Source organism: Salvelinus fontinalis, chromosome 4 (assembly GCF_029448725.1).
Source record: "Salvelinus fontinalis isolate EN_2023a chromosome 4, ASM2944872v1, whole genome shotgun sequence".
NCBI classification, from domain to species: Eukaryota; Metazoa; Chordata; class Actinopteri; order Salmoniformes; family Salmonidae; genus Salvelinus; species Salvelinus fontinalis.
The window spans coordinates 39,579,308-39,599,378 of NC_074668.1; the positions used below are offsets into that span (position 1 = coordinate 39,579,308).

At 42.6% G+C, this 20,071-nt stretch overlaps 1 protein-coding gene across 5 annotated transcripts in view; it reads left to right on the forward strand.

Moving 5' to 3' along the window:
- Positions 1-20,071, forward strand: part of LOC129853759 (serine/threonine-protein phosphatase 2B catalytic subunit gamma isoform-like) — a 68,442-nt gene that overhangs the window by 13,896 nt on the left and 34,475 nt on the right. For all 5 annotated transcript variants that reach the window (XM_055920126.1, XM_055920127.1, XM_055920129.1 and 2 more), the window contains exons 2-3: positions 2,675-2,872; positions 7,131-7,255. In XM_055920126.1, coding sequence (XP_055776101.1) covers positions 2,675-2,872; positions 7,131-7,255 — 323 coding nt within the window. The remainder of the gene's footprint in view (positions 1-2,674; positions 2,873-7,130; positions 7,256-20,071) is intronic.

The following is a 20,071-nucleotide window of genomic DNA, read 5'->3' on the forward strand; positions in this document are numbered from 1 at the left end:
ATAGCCTGGGCACAAATATGTGGCAAATGCCTTATCACTACCCTGTCTGTCTGGGTGGCTGGCTGTTGAATTCTAAAATGAAAACGCATTGCTTTTCTGTTTAATGAATGGAGATGGTTGTTTCCTGTATTCCGACTGCCGACCCACCTCCAAGTTCCATACGTATAGTAGTAGGATAGTCTACACCTAAAAGCAGCATCATTGTCATAATCTTTTCTAATTGCTTGCCGGGGTTGCTACGCAATTTAGTAGGGCTGGGGATTGGCAGGGACTTCACAATTCGATATTATCATGACACTTAGGTGGCAATACAATATGTATTGCAATTCGTCGGGGCATGGACTCTACAAGATGTCGAAAGCGTTCCACAGGGATGCTGGCCCATTTTGACTCTAATGCTTCCCACAGTTGTCAAGTTGGATGGATGTACTTTGGGTGGTGGACCATGGGAAACTGTTGAGCGTGAAAAAACCAACTACCATACCCCGTTCAAAGGCACTTAAATCTTTTGTCTTTTGCACACATACCCAATCCATGTCCCAATTGTCTCGAAGTTTAAAAATCATCCCTTCAACCTGTCTCCTCCCCTTAACCGACACTGATTTGAAAGTGGATGTAACAAGTGACATAAATAAGAGATCATAGCTTTCACCTGGCCATTCTGTCATGGAAAGAACAGGTGCCCTTAATGTTTTGTATACTCTGTGTACGTCAGCTGCCGAGAGACGAGAGAGCCATAATTTAAAACGAGTGTTCTATCAGTCATGGAAATAAGTGCTGAAAACGTGTTGGCTCACTATTTAAAGAGAAAAAGCTATAGGATGACAACTAGCGGTGTATTGGCGCAGGTACAGTCGACTAGCTCTAGCTAATGCTATCGATAGTCAAAGTATCTATATATATTATCGTCCGAAATAATATTGTGATTTAACTGTATATTTTTTTCCCTCGTCACTACAATTTATCCTCGTTTTTTTTTTAACAAAAGATGGACATTTCTCTCTTATTGTTTTGACAGCTGAGAGTCCAGTATCTAAAACAATAAAGGGTTTTACACTATAGCAACCTTTTGCACTCTGCAAAGGATTGATGGACTGTGGAACAGATTACCACCCGGCCAGGCGCGCAATTTGACACTGACTAGCCTACCACGGGATACGGCTGACTGCTGCCATAGAATCTATTAATGGCTGGGATAGACACTGGATGCAGATGGGAAAGGTTTTCCATCAGTTTGTCTTAAATTACTACTCGATGGGTTATTGTTGTGTTTTCTTGCCTAAGATGTGGGCTCTCTAGGAGAATTTGTGTTAACGTATGTAAACTCGGCACAAAAAAAATACTGTCAACTGCGTTCATTTCCAGGAAACTTAACATGTGTAAATATTTGTATGAACATAACAAGAATCTACAACTGAGACACAAACTGAACAAGTTCCACAGACATGTGACTAACAGAAATGGAATAATGTGTCCCTGAACAAAAGGGGGTCAAAGGAGGAGGGGGATGTCTTCACTGTAACGCAGAGCATTGAAATGGCCTGCAGTGACAACAAGCTCAGTCCGAGGATGCTGTGACACACCGCCCCAGACCATGACGGACCCTCCACCTCCAAATCAATCCCGCTCCAGAGTACAGGCCTCGGTGTAATGCTCATTCCTTCGACGATAAACGTGAATCCGACCATCACCCCTGGTGAGACAAAACCACGACTCATCTGTGAAGAGCACTTTTTGCCAGTCCTGTCTGATCCAGTGACGGTGGGTTTGTGCCCATAGTCCCATTGTTGCCGGTGATGTCTGGTGAGGACCTGCCTTACAACAGGCCTACAAGCCCTCAGTCAAGCCTCTCTCAGCCTATTGCGGACAGTCTGAGCACTGATATAGGGAATATGCGTTCCTGGTGTAACTCGGCCGTTGTTGTTGCCATCCTGTACCTGTCCCGCAGGTGTGATGTTAGGATGATCTAGTGCAGGTTTTGTTACACTTGGTCTGCCACTGCGAGGACGATCAGCTGTCCGTCCTGTCTCTCTGTAGCGCTGTCTTAGGCGTCTCACAGTATGGACATTGCAATTTATTGCCCTGGCCACATCTGCAGTCCTCATGCCTCCTTGCAGCATGCCTAAGGCACATTCACGCAGATGAGCAGGGATCCTGGGCATTTTTCTATTGGTGTTTTTCAGAGTCAGTAGAAAGGCCTCTTTTAGTGTCCTTAGTTTTCATAGCGGTGACCTTAATTGCGTACTGTCTGTAAGCTGTTAGTGTCTTAACGATTGTTCCACAGGTGCACGTTCATTAATTTTTTTATGGTTCATTGAACAAGCATTGGCAACAGTGTTTAAACCCTTTTACAATGAAGAGCTGTGAAGTTATTTGGCTTTTTACAAATTATCTTTGAAAGACAGATTCCTGAAGAAGGGATGTTTCTTTTTTTGCTGAGTTTAGATAGTATGCAGTTTGCCAGCACAAATGAGCAATCTGTAGAACACTGTCAGACATAATGCGTTGTAGATCACTGCACTCTGACTGACTCATGGAGGTATTAAAGCTAAATGCAAGAGAAATCTCTGTGGGTTGTACCAAAGCCCTGCTCAAAAGTAGTGCACTAAATAGGAAAAGGGTGCCTTTTTGGGACACATCCTTAATATTGTTTCCCCTCTTTTCCCCTGTCAAGCCGTGCCGTACCCTCCCCAGCAGCGTCTCTCTATGAAGGAGCTGTTTGAGGATGGCAAGCCCAACACAGAGACGCTCCGCACCCACCTAGTGAAGGAGGGCCGGCTGGAGGAAGAGGTGGCCCTCCGGGTCATCAACGACGGCGCCAACATCCTGAGACAGGAGAAATGCATGCTGGAGGTAGAGGCACCCATCACAGGTAAGGGAAGACTAGTACTTTATTAATCCGTTTGAGACGTATGTGCCTTCTGCTATACCCAACCCCTCCAATATACACACAACCTACACACAAACAAACATTAGGTTGGAAAGATGGAACTTGGTCTCCTTTTTTGGTGTTGCTGTATGTGACCGGCTGTTGACTTGAAACACCCTTTCTTTCACGGTTTCACACAAGAGGATAGTGTTGAGTATACAACACCGTTGTGTATCCTCCCTTCCTTTGCTTGAGGAGAAGGAACTTACCTGCTTCTCCAAAGGCAGTCAGTCGCCTGGCCTCCACTAACTGCTTCAAAGAGATCAAATGCAAATGGGAACGTTTAGCCCGTCATTAGTTGTTTAGCTTGTGAAGCCTGACCTTTGCATTTTGCCTGAAGCAACATCCGTCTTCAGGAAGTTAGTTTTAACACCCAGGTCTTGGATTTAGGCTACATATACTTCGTGCCATTTGGGGAGGCAGGTAGCCTAGCAGTTAAGAGCGTTTGGCCATTAACTGAAAGGTCGCTGGTTCGGATCCCCTAGCTGACTAGGTGAAAAATCTCTGTGCCCTTAAGCAAGGCTATTTGCTCCTCCTGATAGTTGCTCTGGATAAGAATGTTTGCAAAATAACTCAAATGTAGATGCCATCTAGTTCATATGGATTTGGATATAATTATTTTGCTGACGAAACCACGGTCGTAGGCCTGATAACCAGTAATGACGAGTTGGCTTATAGGGAGGGAGGCATGTGAACTGGCTTTGTGGTGCCAAGACAACAACCTCTCCCTCAATGTCAGGAGTTGATTGTTGACTTCAGGAAGCAGAGCGGGGGAACATGCCCCGATCCACATCAATGGGACTGTGGTAGAGAGAGTCAGCGGCTTTAAGTTCCTCGGCGTCTACATCACCGAGGACTTGACATGGACCAACACCACCGCCACTCCTCTCCAAATACTACCGCTGCACCATTGAGAGCATCCTGACTGGTTGCATCACAGCCTGGTACTGGAATTGCTCCGTCCACGACCGCAAGGCCCTCAGGCAGGTGGTGAAGACAGCCCAGTACATCACTGGGACCGTACTCCCACCCATCTACTCGAGGCGGTGCTTGGGGAAGGCCTCCAGCATCAAGGACCCCACACACGAGCTGTTCACTCCCTTAGTCAGGCAGACGGTATTGAAGCATGAGGTCTGATACCAACAGTCTCAGAGACAGTTTTGATCTACAAGCCATAAGACTGCTGAACACTTGACCTGGACTGACCACCTGCTCTGATTCTCCACACGTTAGCACGCACACACACTCATTCATGCTACACACACACACACATCAACTGCTGCTACTAGACTTATGATTGCTAAATACTGCACAATTTAAATTTCCCCAGTTCCCCAAAAGACATGTAAATATTGGACTATAAATTGTGCCTTCCTGTATTATACTTATGCACGAAAATGTACAGTTGAAGTCGGAAGTTCACACACTTAGCTTGGAGTCATTAAAACTCGTTTTTCAACCACTCCACAAATTTCTTGTTAAACTATAGTTTTGGCAAGTCGGTTAGGACATCTTTGTGCATGACACAAGTAATTTTTCCAACAGTTGTTTGCAGACAGATTGTCACTTACAGTGAATTATATCACAATTTCAGTGGGTCAGACGTTTACATACACTAAGTTGACTGCCTTTAAATAGCTTGGAAAATTCCAGAAAATAATGTCATGGCTTAAGTAGCTTCTGATAGGCTAATTGGTATCATTTGAGTCAATTGGAGGTGTACCTGTGGATGTATTTCAAGGCCTACCTTCAAACTCAGTGCCTCTTTGCTTGACATTGTGGGAAAATCAAACAAAATCAGCCAAGACCTCAGAAAAAAAATATAGACCTCCACAAGTCTGGTTCATCCCTGGGAGCAATTTCCAAACGCCTGAAGCTACCACGTTCATCTGTACAAACAATAGTATGCAAGTATAAACACCATGGGAACACACAGCCGTCATAACGCTCAGGAAGGAGACGCGTTCTGTCTCCTAGAGATGAACGTACTTTGGTGTGAAAAGTGCAAATCAATCCCAGAACAACAGCAAAGGACGTTGTGAAGATGCTGAAGGAAACAGGTACAAAAGTATCTATATCCACAGTAAAATGTGTCCTATATCGACATAACCTGAAAGGCCGCTCAGCAAGGAAGAAGCCACTGCTCCAAAACCGCCATAAAAAAAGTCAGACTACAGATTGCCACTGCACATGGGGACAGAGATCGTACTTTTGGAGAAATGTCCTCTGGTCTGATGAAACAAAAATAGAACTGTTTGGCCATAATGACCATTGTTATGTTTGGAGGACAAAGGGGGAGGCTTGCAAGCCGAAGAACACCATCCCAACCGTGAAGCACGGGGGTGGCAGCATCATGTTGTGGGGGTGCTTTGCTGCAGGAGCGACTGGTGAACTTCACAAACTAGATGGCATCATGAGGAAGGGGAAATTATGTGGATATATTGAAGCAATATCTCAAGACATCAGTCAGGAAGTTAAAGCTTGGTCTCAAATGGGTCTTCCAAATGGACAGTGACCCCAACCATACTTCCAAAGTTGTGTAAAAATGGCTTAAGGACAACAAAGTCAAGGTATTGGAGTGGCCATCACAAAGCCCTTACCTCAATCCTATTGAGAATTTGTGGGGAGAACTGAAAAGCGTGTGCGAGCAAGCAGACCTACAAACCTGACTCAGTTACACCAGCTCTGTCAGAAGGAATTGGCCAAAATTCACCCAACTTATTGTGGGAAGCTTGTGGAAGGCTACCTGAAACGTTTGACCCCATGTTAAACAATTTAAAGGCAATGCTACCAAATACTAATTGAGTGTATGTAAACTTCTGACCCACTGGGAATGTGATGAAAGAAATAAAAGATGAAATAAATCATTCTCTCTCCTATTATTCTGACATTTCACATTCTTAACAAAGTGGTGATCCTAACTGACCTAAGAGGTAATTTTTGCTTGGATTAAATGTCAGGAATTGTGAAACTGAGTTTAAATGTATATGTTTAAGATGTATGTAAACTTCCGACTTCAAATTTCTTATTGTTGTTTCATTGTTGAGGGAACCCCACAAGTAAGCATTTCATTGGACAGTGTATACCATGTGTATCCCGTACATACAACTCATAAAACTCTCCTCGGCTGGTGGAACCAGCCTGATCTCTCCATTGTTTTACTGCACAAGTGAAATAGAATGCAGGGATTAGACTGATTCCATCAGGGTTTTATTTTTTGTTTATTTTACCAGGTGAGTTGACTGGGAACACATTCTCATCTACAGCAACGGCCTAGGGAATAGTTATCGGGGAGAGGACGGGGGATGGTTAGGTGACCGGGATGGTATGAGGGCCAGATTGGGAATTTTGCCAGGACACCGGGGTAAACACCCCTACTCTTACGATAAGTGCCATGGGATCTTTAGTGACCACAGGGAGTCAGGACACCCGTTTAACGTCCCATCCGAAAAAAGGCACCCTACACAGGGCATTGTCCCCAATCACTGCTCGGGGGAATTGGGATATATTTGTTTGACCAGTGGAAAGGGTGGCTCCTACTGGCCCTCCAACACCACTTCTAGCAGCATCTGGTCTCCCATCCAGAACAAACACTGCTTAGCTTCAGAAGGAAGCCAGCATTGGGATGCAGGGTGGTATGCTGCTGGCTAGCCTGCTCCCTCTGGCCTACACACATGCTGAGTGAGTGAGGATAATACATGCACGACTCTCTTTCTCTGGCACCCAGCAGACAGACATTCATACAGTGCCATGGAATAGTGCCCAACCAGGCCCAGAGTAAACACAGCACATGCCTGGGCACTATGCCATGGTACCACACAACTGTTAACTGCATCTGTTGACAGAAGGTGTATTGGAGTGCTGTGTTTTTTTTTGCTGGCTTGAGTTATGGGTGTCATCAAATGCCTTTGAACTGAACTCCCAGTTTCACATAGCTGTCCTTGCTGTCCTGGTCCAGCTTAGTATATCTGTTCTGCACCCTGCTAGTGCTCACACACAGCCTCAATCACATGCAAATAGGCCTACATGTCCTCGCTGCATATGACTAGATTACTTTGTCATAGACAGAATTGGGTAACTCTGAAATTACTGTCACTCTTGTGCATATCAAAGTATTGTCATATCAGACCATGTCTCTCCTGTACTAGAGGATAATAACCTATTGTTTCCTTCCCTAACAGTGTTGTTTGTTTGTCCTTAGTGTGTGGAGATGTCCACGGCCAGTTCTTTGACCTAATGAAGCTGTTTGAAGTGGGAGGCTCGCCCAGCAACACACGTTATCTGTTCCTCGGAGACTACGTAGACCGAGGCTACTTCAGTATTGAGGTGATTATACCCTACTGACCCAATTCCCCCTCTCCTTGAGTCTGCCAATGAACAAGGAGAATCTGAATTGGGGTGAAGGGGGAGGAGTGAATAAAAAGTTGGATCAGGTTTGGCGACTGCTTGGTGAGTCTATTCCAGAGCACTCAAAAGGAGAGGATAAATATGATTGGCCTTATTTAGATCCTGCTGCAGGAGGAAATTCTCTGTGTTGTGTTTGAAAGCGAACAGAGCGGCAGAGGTACACTACCGTTCAAGAGTTTGGGGCCACTTAGAAATGTCCTTGTTTTGGAAGAAAAGCAAAATAAAATTGTCTATTTAAAATAACATCAAATTGATCAGAAATACAGTAGACATTGTTAATGTTGTAAATGACTATTGTAGCTGGAAACGGCAGATTTTTTTAATGGAATATCTACATAGGCGTACAGAGGGCCATTATCAGCAACAATCACTCCTGTGTTCCAATGGCACATTGTGTTAGCTAATCCAAGTTTATCATTTTAAAAGCCTAATTGATCATTAGAAAACCCGTTTGCAATTATGTTAGCGCAGCTGAAAACTGTGGTTGTGATTAAAGAAGCAATAAAACTGGCCTTCTTTAGACTAGTTGAGTATCTGGAGCATCAGCATTTGTGGGTTCGATTATAGGCTCAAAATGGCCTGAAACAAAGACTTTCTTCTGAAACTCGTCAGTCAATTCTTGTTCTGAGAAATGAAGGCTATTCCATGTGAGAAATTGCCAAGAAACTGAAGATCTGGTACAATGCTGTATACTACTCCCTTCACAGAACAGGAGACAGAATGCGTCTCCTTCCTGAGCGGTATGACGGCTGCATGGTCCCATGGTGTTTATACTTGCGTACTATTGTTTGTGCAGATGAACGTGGTACCTTCAGGCATTTGGAAACTGCTCCCAAGGATGAACCAGACTTGTGGAGGTCTACTATTTTTTTTCTTCTGAGGTCTTGGCTGATTTCTTTAGATTTTCCCACAATGTCAAGCAAAGAGGCACTGAGTTTGAAGGTAGGCCATGAAATACATCCACAGGTACACCTCCAATTGACTCAAATGATACCAATTAGCCTATCAGAAGCTTCTAAAGCCATGACATAATTTTCTGGAATTTTCCAAGCTGTTTAAAGGCACAGTCAATTTAGTATATATAAACTTCTGACCCACTGGAATTGTGATACAGGGAATTATAAGTGAAATAATCTGTCTGTAAACAGTTTTTGGAAATATGACTTGTCATGCACAAAGATGTCTTAACCGACTTGCCAAAACTATAGTTTGTTAACAAAAAATTAGTGTCGTGGTTGAAAAACGAGCTTTAATGACTCCAACTTAAGTGTGTAAACTTCCGACTTCAACTGTATAACAAGGTGATGTGTGTCTGGCCCTGCTGGACTAGTGTGCCATGTTTAATTTAGACATCTCTCGCTCTCTGTATTTACCTCTCAAGCCCATTGAGGGACACCCACTCTGCTGTGCTCTCACGTGTTATGTCATGTCTGAACGTGGCTCAGGGTCAAGTTTGCTAAGTCTTTTGTTACATCACATAGTCAAAACCTTAATAATAGCTGCCATTTTGGTTCATGGTCATACGTTTGTTGCTCTTCTCAAGGCAGAGCACGTGAATTGGGGTCAGTGTCCTCTAGTTAGTTAGCTTGATTAATCTGGGTGAACTGGGTGTGTAGACCACAGAAATGGCCTACAGGGCCTTAAGTATTCACACCCATTGACATTTTGTTGTTAAAGTGGGATTAAAATGGATTTAATTGTTTTTTTGTCAACGATTACACCAAATCCGCATTTGAAACTGGAAGAAAAATTATAACTTTTGTAAAAAAAAAAATATATATATAACACTCATGCTTACTAGACCGCTCGCTATCGCGTGCGTGTCCACCATCGAGCGCATGTTGATTTTGTCCACCCACACCAGACGCGATCAGGACACACAGGTTGAAATATCAAAACGAACTGTGATCCAACTATATTAATTTGGGGACAGGTCGAAAAGCATTAAACATTTATAGCAATTTAGCTAGCTAGCTTGCAGTTAGATAATTTGTCCTGGGATATAAACATTGGGTTGTTATTTTACCTGAAAGGAACAAGGTCCTCTACTCGGACAATTAATCCACAGATAAAAGGGTAAACAGAGTTCATTTCTAGTAATCTCTCCTCCTTCAGGCTGTTTCTTCTTTGGACTTTATATGGCAGTTGACAACCAACATTAAGGTGCACTACTAACTGGACTGGAGTGTGGACCTCAGTTCATCTTTCAATCACCCACGTGGGTATATGCTTCTACAAACCAATGAGGAGGTGGGACTTGCAGCGGTTCTTGCGTCACAAATATAACCAAGTTCTATTTTAGTGCCTGGCTACGCAGACGCTCGTTCACGTGCGCGAGCAGTGTGGGTGCAATGATTGATTAACATTTATTTGTACATTTAGTCAATCAGTACATCTTAGAATCACCTTTGGCAGTGATTTACAGCTGTGAGTCTTTCTGGGTAAGTCTCTAAGAGCTTTGCACACCTGGATTGTACAATATTTGCAATTAAAAAAAATATATATATTCTTCAAGCTCTGTCAAATTGGTTGTTGATCATTGCTAGACAGCCATTTTGTATGTTATTTATTTTTATTTATTTATTTATTTATTTATTATGGATCCCCATACTCTTCCTGGGGTCCAGCAAAATTAAGGCAGTTAAATACAATTAAAAAAACATTACATTACATTTCACAATAGATTAGGTGTGTGCCCTCAGGCCACTACCCTTCTACCACATATCTACAACACATAATCTATGCTGTCGTGTGCCTGTGTGTCTCTCTACGCAGTCCCTATTTTATTTTTTATTTTTTATTTTATTTAACTTGGTAAGTCAGTTAAGAACCAATTCTTATTTACAATGACGGCCTAATTCTATCCCGGATGACGTTTGGCCAATTGTGCACCGCCCTATGGGAATCTCAATCATGGCCGGTTGTGATACATCCTGGAATCGAACCAGGGTCTGTGGTGAGGCCTCTAGCGCTGAGATGCAGTGCCTTAAAATGCTGCACCACTTGGGAGCCTTACTGTTCGATAAGGTGTATTTTTAGTTGTTGTTGCTGTGTTTACTGCTTCCATGAGTTGCTTGATGTGGAATAGAGTTCCATGTAGTCGTGGCTCTATGTAGTACTGTGCACCTCTCATATTCTGTTCTGGTCTTCGGAACTGTGAGGAGACCTCTGGTGGCATGTCTTGTGGGGTATGCATGGGTGGCTGAGCTGTGTGCTAGTAGTTTAAACAGACAGCTCGGTGCGTTCAACATGGCAATACCTCTCACAAATACAAGTAGTGATGAAGTCAGTCTCTCCTCTACTTTGAGCCAGGAGATATTGACATTAATAATATCAATGTTAGCTCTCTATGTACATTAAAAGGCCAGCCATGATGCCCTGTTCTGGGGCAGTTGTTATTTTCCTAAGTCCCTCTGTGGCACCTGACCACACGACTGGACAGTAGTCCAGATGCGACAAAACAACGGCCTGTAGGACCTGTCTTGTTGATAGTGTTATAAAGGCAGAGCAGCATTTTATTATGGACTGACCTCTCCCCATCTTAGCTAATGTTGCATCAATATGTTTTGACCATGACAGTTTAAAATCCAGGGTTACTCCAAGCAGTTTAGTATCCTCAACTTGCTAAATTTCCACATTATTCGTTAAAAGATTTAGATGAGGTTTAGGGTTTAGTGAATGATTTGTCCCAAATACAATGCTTTTCATTTATGAAATGTTTAGGACAAACTTATTTCTTGCCACTCATTCTGAAACTGACTGCAGCTCATTCTTAACTGTTGCAATGATTTCACGTGCTGTGGCAGCTGACATGTTGAGTCATCAGCATACATGGACACACGTGCTTTAATTCGAGCAAGGTCATTAGTAAAGATGGAAAATATTAAGGGGCCTAGACAGCTGCCCTGGGGAATACCTGGCTCTACCTGGATTGTGTTGGAGAGGCTTCCATTAAAGAATATCTTATGTGTTCTGTTCAGATGGGCCAATAAAGCCAATACGTTTTTCCAGCAGCAAATTATGATCAATGATGTCAAAAAATGCACTGAAGTCTAATTAAAAAGCTCCCACAATTTTTGTATCATACCTTACCTTGATTGTAAGGTATACCTTTTATCATACCTTACCTTGATTGGTGGAGGTCTGCAGAGATTGTTGTATGTCTGGGAAGTTCTTCCATCTCTACAGATGAGCTTTGTCAGTGACCATCGGGTTCTTGGTCACCTCCCTGACCAAGGTCCTTCTCCCCCGATTGCTCAGTTTGGCCAGGCGGCTAGCTCTAGAAAGAGTCTTGGTTGTTCCAAACTTCTTCCATTTAAGAATGATGGATGACACTGTTCTTGGGGACCTTCAATGCTGCAGAAATGTTTTGGTACAATTCCCCAGATCTGTGCCTCGACACAATCCTGTCTCTGAGCTCTACTGACAATTCCTTCGGCCTCAAGGCTTGTTTTTGTGCTGAAATGCACTGTCAACTGTGGGACCTTTTTATATAGACGTGTGTGTGCGTTTCCAAATCTTGTCCAATCAATTGAATTTACCACAGGTGGACTCCAAGTTGTAGAAGCATCTCAAGGATGATCAATGGAAACCGGGTGCATCTGAGATCAATTTTAGATTTAAGTCATATACCAGACGCTCTTATCCAGAGCGACTTACAAGTACATACATTCATACTTTTTTGTACTGTTTTATTTTTTTATTTTTTTAGTCTCATAGCAAAGGGTCTGCATACTTATGTAAACAAGATATTTCTGTTTTTTTAATTTGTAATACATTTGCAAAAATGTCTGAACCTGTTTTTGCTTTGTCATAATGGGTTATTGTGTGTAGATTGAGGAATTTGTATTTTAATAAATTTTAGAATAAGGCTATAACGTAACAAAATGTGAAAAGAGTCAAGGGGTTTGAATACTTTCTGAATGCATTGTATGTGTGGGGTACAGAGACGTTTTAACATTAAATCATTTTAAACACTATCTTATTAAGCAATTTATAGACCATTTAACTTATGTGACTTGTTATGCAAATGTTTACTCCTGAACTTATTTAGGCTTGCCATAACAAAGGGGTTGACTCAAGACATTCCATCCTTAAAAAAATGCAATTTGTAAAAACAGAATTCCACTTGGACATTGTGTGTGTGTGTAGGCAGGCCAGTGATCCATTTTAAATTAAAGCTGTAACACAACAAAATGTGGAAAAAGTCAAGGGGTGTGAATACTTTCTGATGGCACTGTAGATTATATTTCTATGGTATAGACCAGGGGTTCTCAAACGTTTTCACTCAGATCCCCTCCTGCGAGCGCCACGTCTATTTCTATGGGCACGAACACTGTTGATTACACAAACTGTTCACACCCCTCTTGTTGATGGAGAAAATGTTGCAGTTTTAAAGCAAATTGAATTGCAATTCTATACATTTTGCCATGTCTGTGTATTCATGTGATGTTTTAGCGACTCGAACATTATTTCAACATCTATGGACTAAAGAAACATTAGTTGACATGGGCTAGTCTGGACATTTATGACAAGTTATAAATAGCTCTAAGGTATGCAATGATTGACATGACAAGAGAAAAACTGATGATCCACTACCCAATTTCAAATGGCACTTTGTATTCTGCTATTACAACTTTCAAGAGTAAGTTGAAAGCCAGACTGAGTTCTTAGCCCCACTGTTTAGGAACCACTGCAGACCTGCCAACATGCACACATTTTGCGTAACAACTACACGATTCTCTGTCGATGTACGCAGGTACGAGATCCGAGTTAAAAGTACGCATAAATAAATAGGGCCTGATTTTTATTTTTATTTTTTTATTATTTTTTATATACATTACATTTGAATAAAAAAGAAATCCACTGAGTAAGTCTAACATCCCGATTCTCGAGCTGTAACACACAGACATTTACGGAGTTTGTCACTAAGCTAAGGACTCTGGGACTAAACACCTCTCTCTGCAACTGGATCCTGGACTTCCTGACGGGCCTCCCCCAGGGGGTAAGAGTAGGCAACAATATGTCTGCCACGCTGATCTTTAACACTGGGGCCCCTCAGGGGTGTGTACTTAGTCCCTTCCTGTATTCCCTGTTCACCCACCGCTGCGTGACCAAACACGACTCCAACCCTATCATTAAGTTTGCTGACGACACAACAATGGTAGGCATGATCAGCCTATAGGGAGTCTGTGAGAGAACTGGCAGTGTGGTGCCAGGACAACAACCTCTCCCTCAATGTGAGCAAGACAAATGAGCTGATTGTGGACTACAGGAAAAGGCGAGGTGTCCCATTAGTTGTATTTTCCACGTAACATTACGAGGATCAATAGACTGTAACTGTAATTATGATCCACGTCACAAAAAGCATTACAAAAGTATAATCAAAAATAAATATAAACATCTTGGCTTTAAATGGAGTCGGGAGTTTCGAAGACTGCGCTGTAAGGAATGAATGAGTGTCCGGTATTAGCTATAGAGGCAATGCTTCTAAAATGCCTTTGCACTTGTTTTTGAGATGTTATCAATTTCGAAAATCTGAAATGTATGCGCTGCAAAGAAATACAATAGGCACCTTTACATAGGCTGAAACACCGGACTGTTCTAGCGAACAGTGTTCAGAGTTCAGATTCCCTTCGCGGTAGCCTACTTAAGCTTTGTGTTGCCAGTTTGTGATCGGCGGGGGTAAAGAACCCCAATTCAGCGAGTGTTACATCTCCTATTTCCCCGCCCGTATCTGGTACTCTAAAAAGTTGGACAGGGTTGGCAGGTCTGCCACTAGTGTAGACTAGTTTTTTTGTGTTTGCTTCTAAGTAGGGTTCAATGGTTGTGTGTGTGTGTGTGTGTGTCTGTCTGTGTGCGAGGAGACTGGCTGTGCGTGCATTAAAAGAGTTTCACATAGCTAAGTCTGAGGCCCTTGGCTGCCTCTCACTGAACCAGCTGTCTTTGTATAATCAGGCCTCCACCTCCGTGACAGACACACAGACTATCCACCCTCAAGCCTGCCTGTGTCTGGAATCTAGTGCATCAGTGGTGAGAGAGCAAGATAGTGGTGGGTTTTGACCCTAATGAGCTGTAGCACTTCTTAGACAGCCCTGCTGACCACTACAGGCCCATTTAGGCTCTGGTCAAAAGTAGTGCACTATATATGGCATCCATGTTGAGTGTAACGCATTACAGTAATCAGATTACTTTAAAACAGTAATATAACATGTCACTTTTTAAAATTGGATAATATAATTAGTTACTTTTTCAATTATACTTTCAGAATCATATCTCTGCCAGTGTGTTATATACCCTCAGTGGCCAGTTTTAGGTACACTCATCCAGTACTAGGTTGAACCCCCCCCCCCCCTTTGCCTCAATTATTCTGTGGATTTAAAGTTGGTATCAAGGGACCTAATGTGTGCCAGGAAAACATTACACCACCGCCACCAGCCTGTACCTGTACCAATCATGCTGCTTACACCAAATCCTGACTCTGCCATCAGCATGACACAACCGAAGCCGGGACTCGGCGGACCGGGCAATGTTTTTCCACTCCTCAATTGTCCAGTGTTGGTGATCGCGTGCCCACTGGAGCCGCTTCTTGTTTTCAGTTTATAGAAATGGAACACTGTGTGGTCTCCTGCTGCAATAGCCAATCTGTTACAAGGGCCGACGAGTTGTGCGTTCCGAGATGCCGTTCTGCACACCACTGTTGTACTGTGCCGTTACTTGTGCATTTGTGGCTGTTAGCTTCTCCTTCATCCTCTCATCATCGAGCTGTTTTCGGCCACAGGACTGCCGCTGACTGGATTTTTCTTGTTTGTCGCACCATTGTCGCATAATACTCCATAATGACAAAGCGAAAACATGTTTATAGAAATTTTGGAACATTTACATAAGTATTCAGACCCTTTTGCTTTGAGACTCGAAATTGAGCCTAGGTGCATCCTGTTTCCATTGACCATCCTTGATGTTCCTACAACTTGATTGGTGTCCATCTGTGGTAAATTAAATTGTTTGGACAGGATTTGTTAAGGCACACACCTGTCTATATAAAGTCCCACAGTTGACAGAGCAAAAACCAAGCCATGAGGTTGAAGGAATTGTCTCTAGGGCTCCGAGACAGGATTGTGTCGAGGCACAGATCTGGGGAAGAGTACCAAAAACTGTCTGCAGCATTGAAGGTCCCCAAGAACAGAGTGGCCTCCATCCTTCTTAAATAGAAGAAGTTTGGAACCACCAAGACTCTTCCTAGAGCTGGCCGCCCGGCCAAACTGAGGAATCGGGGGAGAAGGGCCTAAATTCAGAGAGGTGACCAAGAACCCGATGATCACTCTGACAGAGCTCCAGAGTTCCTCTATGGAGATGGGAGAACCTTCCAGAAGGGATAACCATCTCTGCAGCCCTCCACCAATCAGGTATTTATGATAGAGTGGCTGACGGAAGTCAATCCTCAGTAAAAGGCACATGAAAGCCTGCATGGAGTTCGCCAAAAGGCACCTCAAGGCTCTGACCATGAGAAACAAGATTCTCTGGTCTGATGAAACCAAGCTTGAACTCTTTGGCTTGAATGTCAAGTGTCACGTCTGGAAGAAACCTGGCACCATCCCTACATGTTTTTCAGCAGCAAGGACTGGGTGTTAGTCAGGATCGAAGCAAAGATGAACGGAGCAAAGTACAGAGATCCTTGATGAAAACCTGCTCCAGGACGTCAGACTGGGGTGAAGGTTCACCTTCCAACAGGACAACAACCCTAAGCACACAGCCAAGACAACGCAGGAGTGGCTTCGGGACAAGTCTCTGAATGTCCTTGAGTGGCCCAGCCAGAGCCCAATCAAGCATCTCTGGAGAGACCTGAAAGTAGCAGCGACGCTCCCCATCCAACCTGACAGAGCTTGAGAGGATCTGCACAGAAGAATGGAAGAACCTCCCCAAATACAGGTGTGCCAAGTTTGTAGCGTCATACCCCAAACGTCTCAAGGCTGTAATCGCTGCCAACGGTGCTTCAACAAAGTACTGAGTAAAGGGTCTGAATACTTATGTAAATGCCATATTTGTCTTATTTTTGATTAATTAGCAAACATTTCTATAAACCTGTTTTTGCTTTGTTATTATGTGGTATTGTGTGTAGATTAATGAGGGGGTGGAAAACAATTTAATCAATTTTAGAATAAGGCTGTAACATAACCGAATGTGGAAAAAGTCTTTCCGAAGGCACTGTATATACAAAGCTCATGTCTTTCAAGCAACTTTTTTCAAATAATCTTTCATCTCATCATGCTGCCTTACAATGTATTAAAAATCTAAACATATAGCCCAATGTCTGTAGAACAACTAAAATTACATTAATAACTCTAAATTAAGCATATAGGAGTACATATTTATTTGTTAGCAGCTCAACACAGAATAGCCGCATGTTTGGAAAAAAATCTATATTTAAAATTTTGATTAATTGTATTCATACTATAATGCCACAGATTATAAGCAAATATTGTATGCTAAAGCAACTGGTGTAGCCCACAGTCATTTGGCATAGCCACATCAGGACCTAACATAAGGACAGCTCATAGTATGCAATTCTTTTCTCCTGAAATAGACTACATTTTTTTTCATATCATGTTTCTTTAGACTTGTCTAAAATAAATAATGGATTGTTTGTGAAGGTGTAGGCTATATTACATGGATTTATTTGACTTTTTAAAATGGCTTGTAGGCTATTTGTGGAAGCCAGGAGATGCTAAATGTGTTTGTTAATTAACGGTCAATTACCGTGATACTGACCGTTATTTGCTTGACAATCACCGGCTGACGAAATTTCATGACCGCCACAGCCCTAGTCTGGAGCCCTGCGTACATTTTTCTAAACAACAACAACAACAAAATGATCTGATTGGCTCTATTTTAAAAATATCACTTCTTTGTAGAATAACTGGGGTTCCATGCTTTCCTCAAGTTGAAAAATATATTATTTCAATTTTATTCATTTATATTCGGTTATATTTTACTATAAGTAATATAACAATTAATATAACTCATTCATCTGCACAGAAAGTAATTTTGTAACGTAGCATGTTACTTTGATTGAAGTAACGAGTAATGGGTAATATGCCGCTTTAGGAAACGAATTCCAGCACTATAGGGCATAGGGTGCCATTTAGGATGTATCCTCTTACAGCCCAAGCTTACTATTGAGTGCTGATTTTGACATGTTTTGCCGTGACAGATTTGGTTAATGTAGATCAGACCCATTTTTGTATCCCCATATAGCTTTTGTGGCCTCCTGAAATTGGGTCTGCTGAAACTAGAAAAAAACGAAAATGAGACGGCTGTTAGATTTTTTTTTAATGGGTTTTCTTTCTGCTGCTTTCCTGTGCTCTCTGAATGGTCATCATGGTAACTGCATGATTTAGCGTTTCTGTCAGTTTGAAATTAGAGTGTTAAACGAACATTTCTGTCCAGGAGCCGTTGTCATGTAAAGTGGATTAAAGCATTTTCATTATTACGTTGATAGAGGATTTAAATAATGGATTTTGCAGCCACTAATGAGAAGAGCAGAAACTGGTAGACTTGACCCCTAGAGTGGAAACCTGGATCCTCACAGCAGAGTACTGTTGCACTGTATGCCGAAACGTCTTAACTGTTTCGATACTAGAACATGAAAAACAGTTTGGTACTAGAATTTTTGTTACTTTGATACTTATGTCAAATGTTTCACGTCGTCTACTGATTGAGAGGGGATCAAGTCTGTCTACCAGCGCAGCCAATGTTCCCTTTTTATAACGCAAGCACTAGGGTTGAATGGCGGGAACGCGGTAACAGATTTACCGGCATTTACTGCTCAAAACCACTCCCCTTTCCCGGGATAAATAACTGCAAGAAACCAATAAATTATAATATATTATTAATATGAACAGCATGGCGTGAAATGGAACTGTTAAATGAAATGCGTTGTCTAAATCTGGCTTCTCTACGGCCTCCGCATGATGAATCATCAATGCTCAGGGTGGGGACAGACAGCCCATCTCAGATTGGAGCGCAGTTCAGAATGTGTAGATCAATCATCTCATCATGGTAACTTTTTTTCTTGTGGCAGGTAGGCCTACATTTGTTGCAGCATAGTCTATAATATAAAGATTGAATGTGTGTCTAATTTACCCGTCTCCATCTGACTTTTGGGGGTCACCTAATTTGTTTATTGTAAAGATTTTTAAAAAGCATTATTTTAAAACAGCTCATCACTCGAATATATCGTTGCTTTAAACCAGTGCACACACAATCGCGCTCTCGCAGTCTTGTGCTCTCATCAATTCCATTCAAATTGCATCAGAAATAGATAATTCTGTTCTAGTTGATATACTGTATAACCCTATATACAGATGTCCCAGCTTACCTCTTCCAGGTAATCCATTCACTGCAGTATTAGCCTTATTGTTAGCTAATTAATGATGGGTTATGCATAATAAGCTTCTCACTTAGAGCCTCTGTCTCTTGCACAATATGCATGCACATGTGCTCCACTGGCCTCTCCTTACACTCTCCTTAGCTCTTGAAGTCAAATCACATTTTATTGGGCACATACACATGGTTAGCAGATGTTATTACAAGTGTAGCTAAATGCTTATGCTTCTAGATCCGACAGTGCAGCAGTATCTAACAGGTAATATCTAACAATTCCACAACAAAACCTAATATCTAACAAATAACACAGCAAAATGAATACACACAATCTAGTAAAGGAATGGGATGAGAATATATAAGTATAAAATATATGGATGAGCAGTGACAGAGTGGCTAAGATGCAATAGACTATAAAGAATAGATAGTGAAGGATACAGTATACATTATATACGTATGAGATGAGTAATGCGAGATATGTAAACATTCTTAAAGTGACTAGTGTTCCATTCATTAAAGTGCCCAATGTTATCAAGTCTGTAGATAAGCAGTCACCTCTGTGTGCTATCTGATGATCTTGAGATAGAAGCTGTTTTTCAATCTCTCTGTTCCAGCTTTGCTGCACCTGTACTGACCTCGCCTTCTGGATGGAAGCGGGGTGAACAGGCAGTTGCTCGGGTGGTTATTGTCTTTGACAATCTTTTTTGCTTTCCTGTGACATCGGGTGCTGTAGGTGTCACGGAGGGCAGGTGATGCAATGTGCAGACCTCACTACCCTCTGGAGAGCCTTGCGGTTGAGGGCGGTGCAGTTGCCGTACCAGGCTGTGATACAGCCCGACAGGATGCTGTCGATTGTGCATCTGTAAAAGTTTGTCAGGGTTTTTGGTGACAAGCCAAAAGGTTGAAGAGGCGCTGTTGCGCTGCCTTCACCACACGCTGTCTGAGTGCATGGACCATTTCAGTTTGTCGGTGATATGTACACCGAGGAACTTACAACTTTCCACTTTCTCCACTGCTGTCCCGTCGATGTGGATAGGGGGTGTGCACCTTTTGCTGTTTCCTGAAGTCCACGATCATCTCTTTTCTTTTGCTGACATTGAGTGAGCGGTTATTTTCCTGACACCACACTCCAAGGGCCCTCACCTCCTCCCTGTAGGCTGTCTCGTCGTTGTTGGTAATCAAGCCTACCACTGTAGTGTCATCCGCAAACTTGATTATTGAGTTGGAGGCGTGCATGGCCACTCAGTCGTGGGTGAACAAGGAGTACAGGGGGGGGCTGAGAACGCACCCTTGCGGGGCCCCAGTGTTGAGGATCAGCGGAGTGGAGATGTTGTTTCCTACCTTCACCACCTG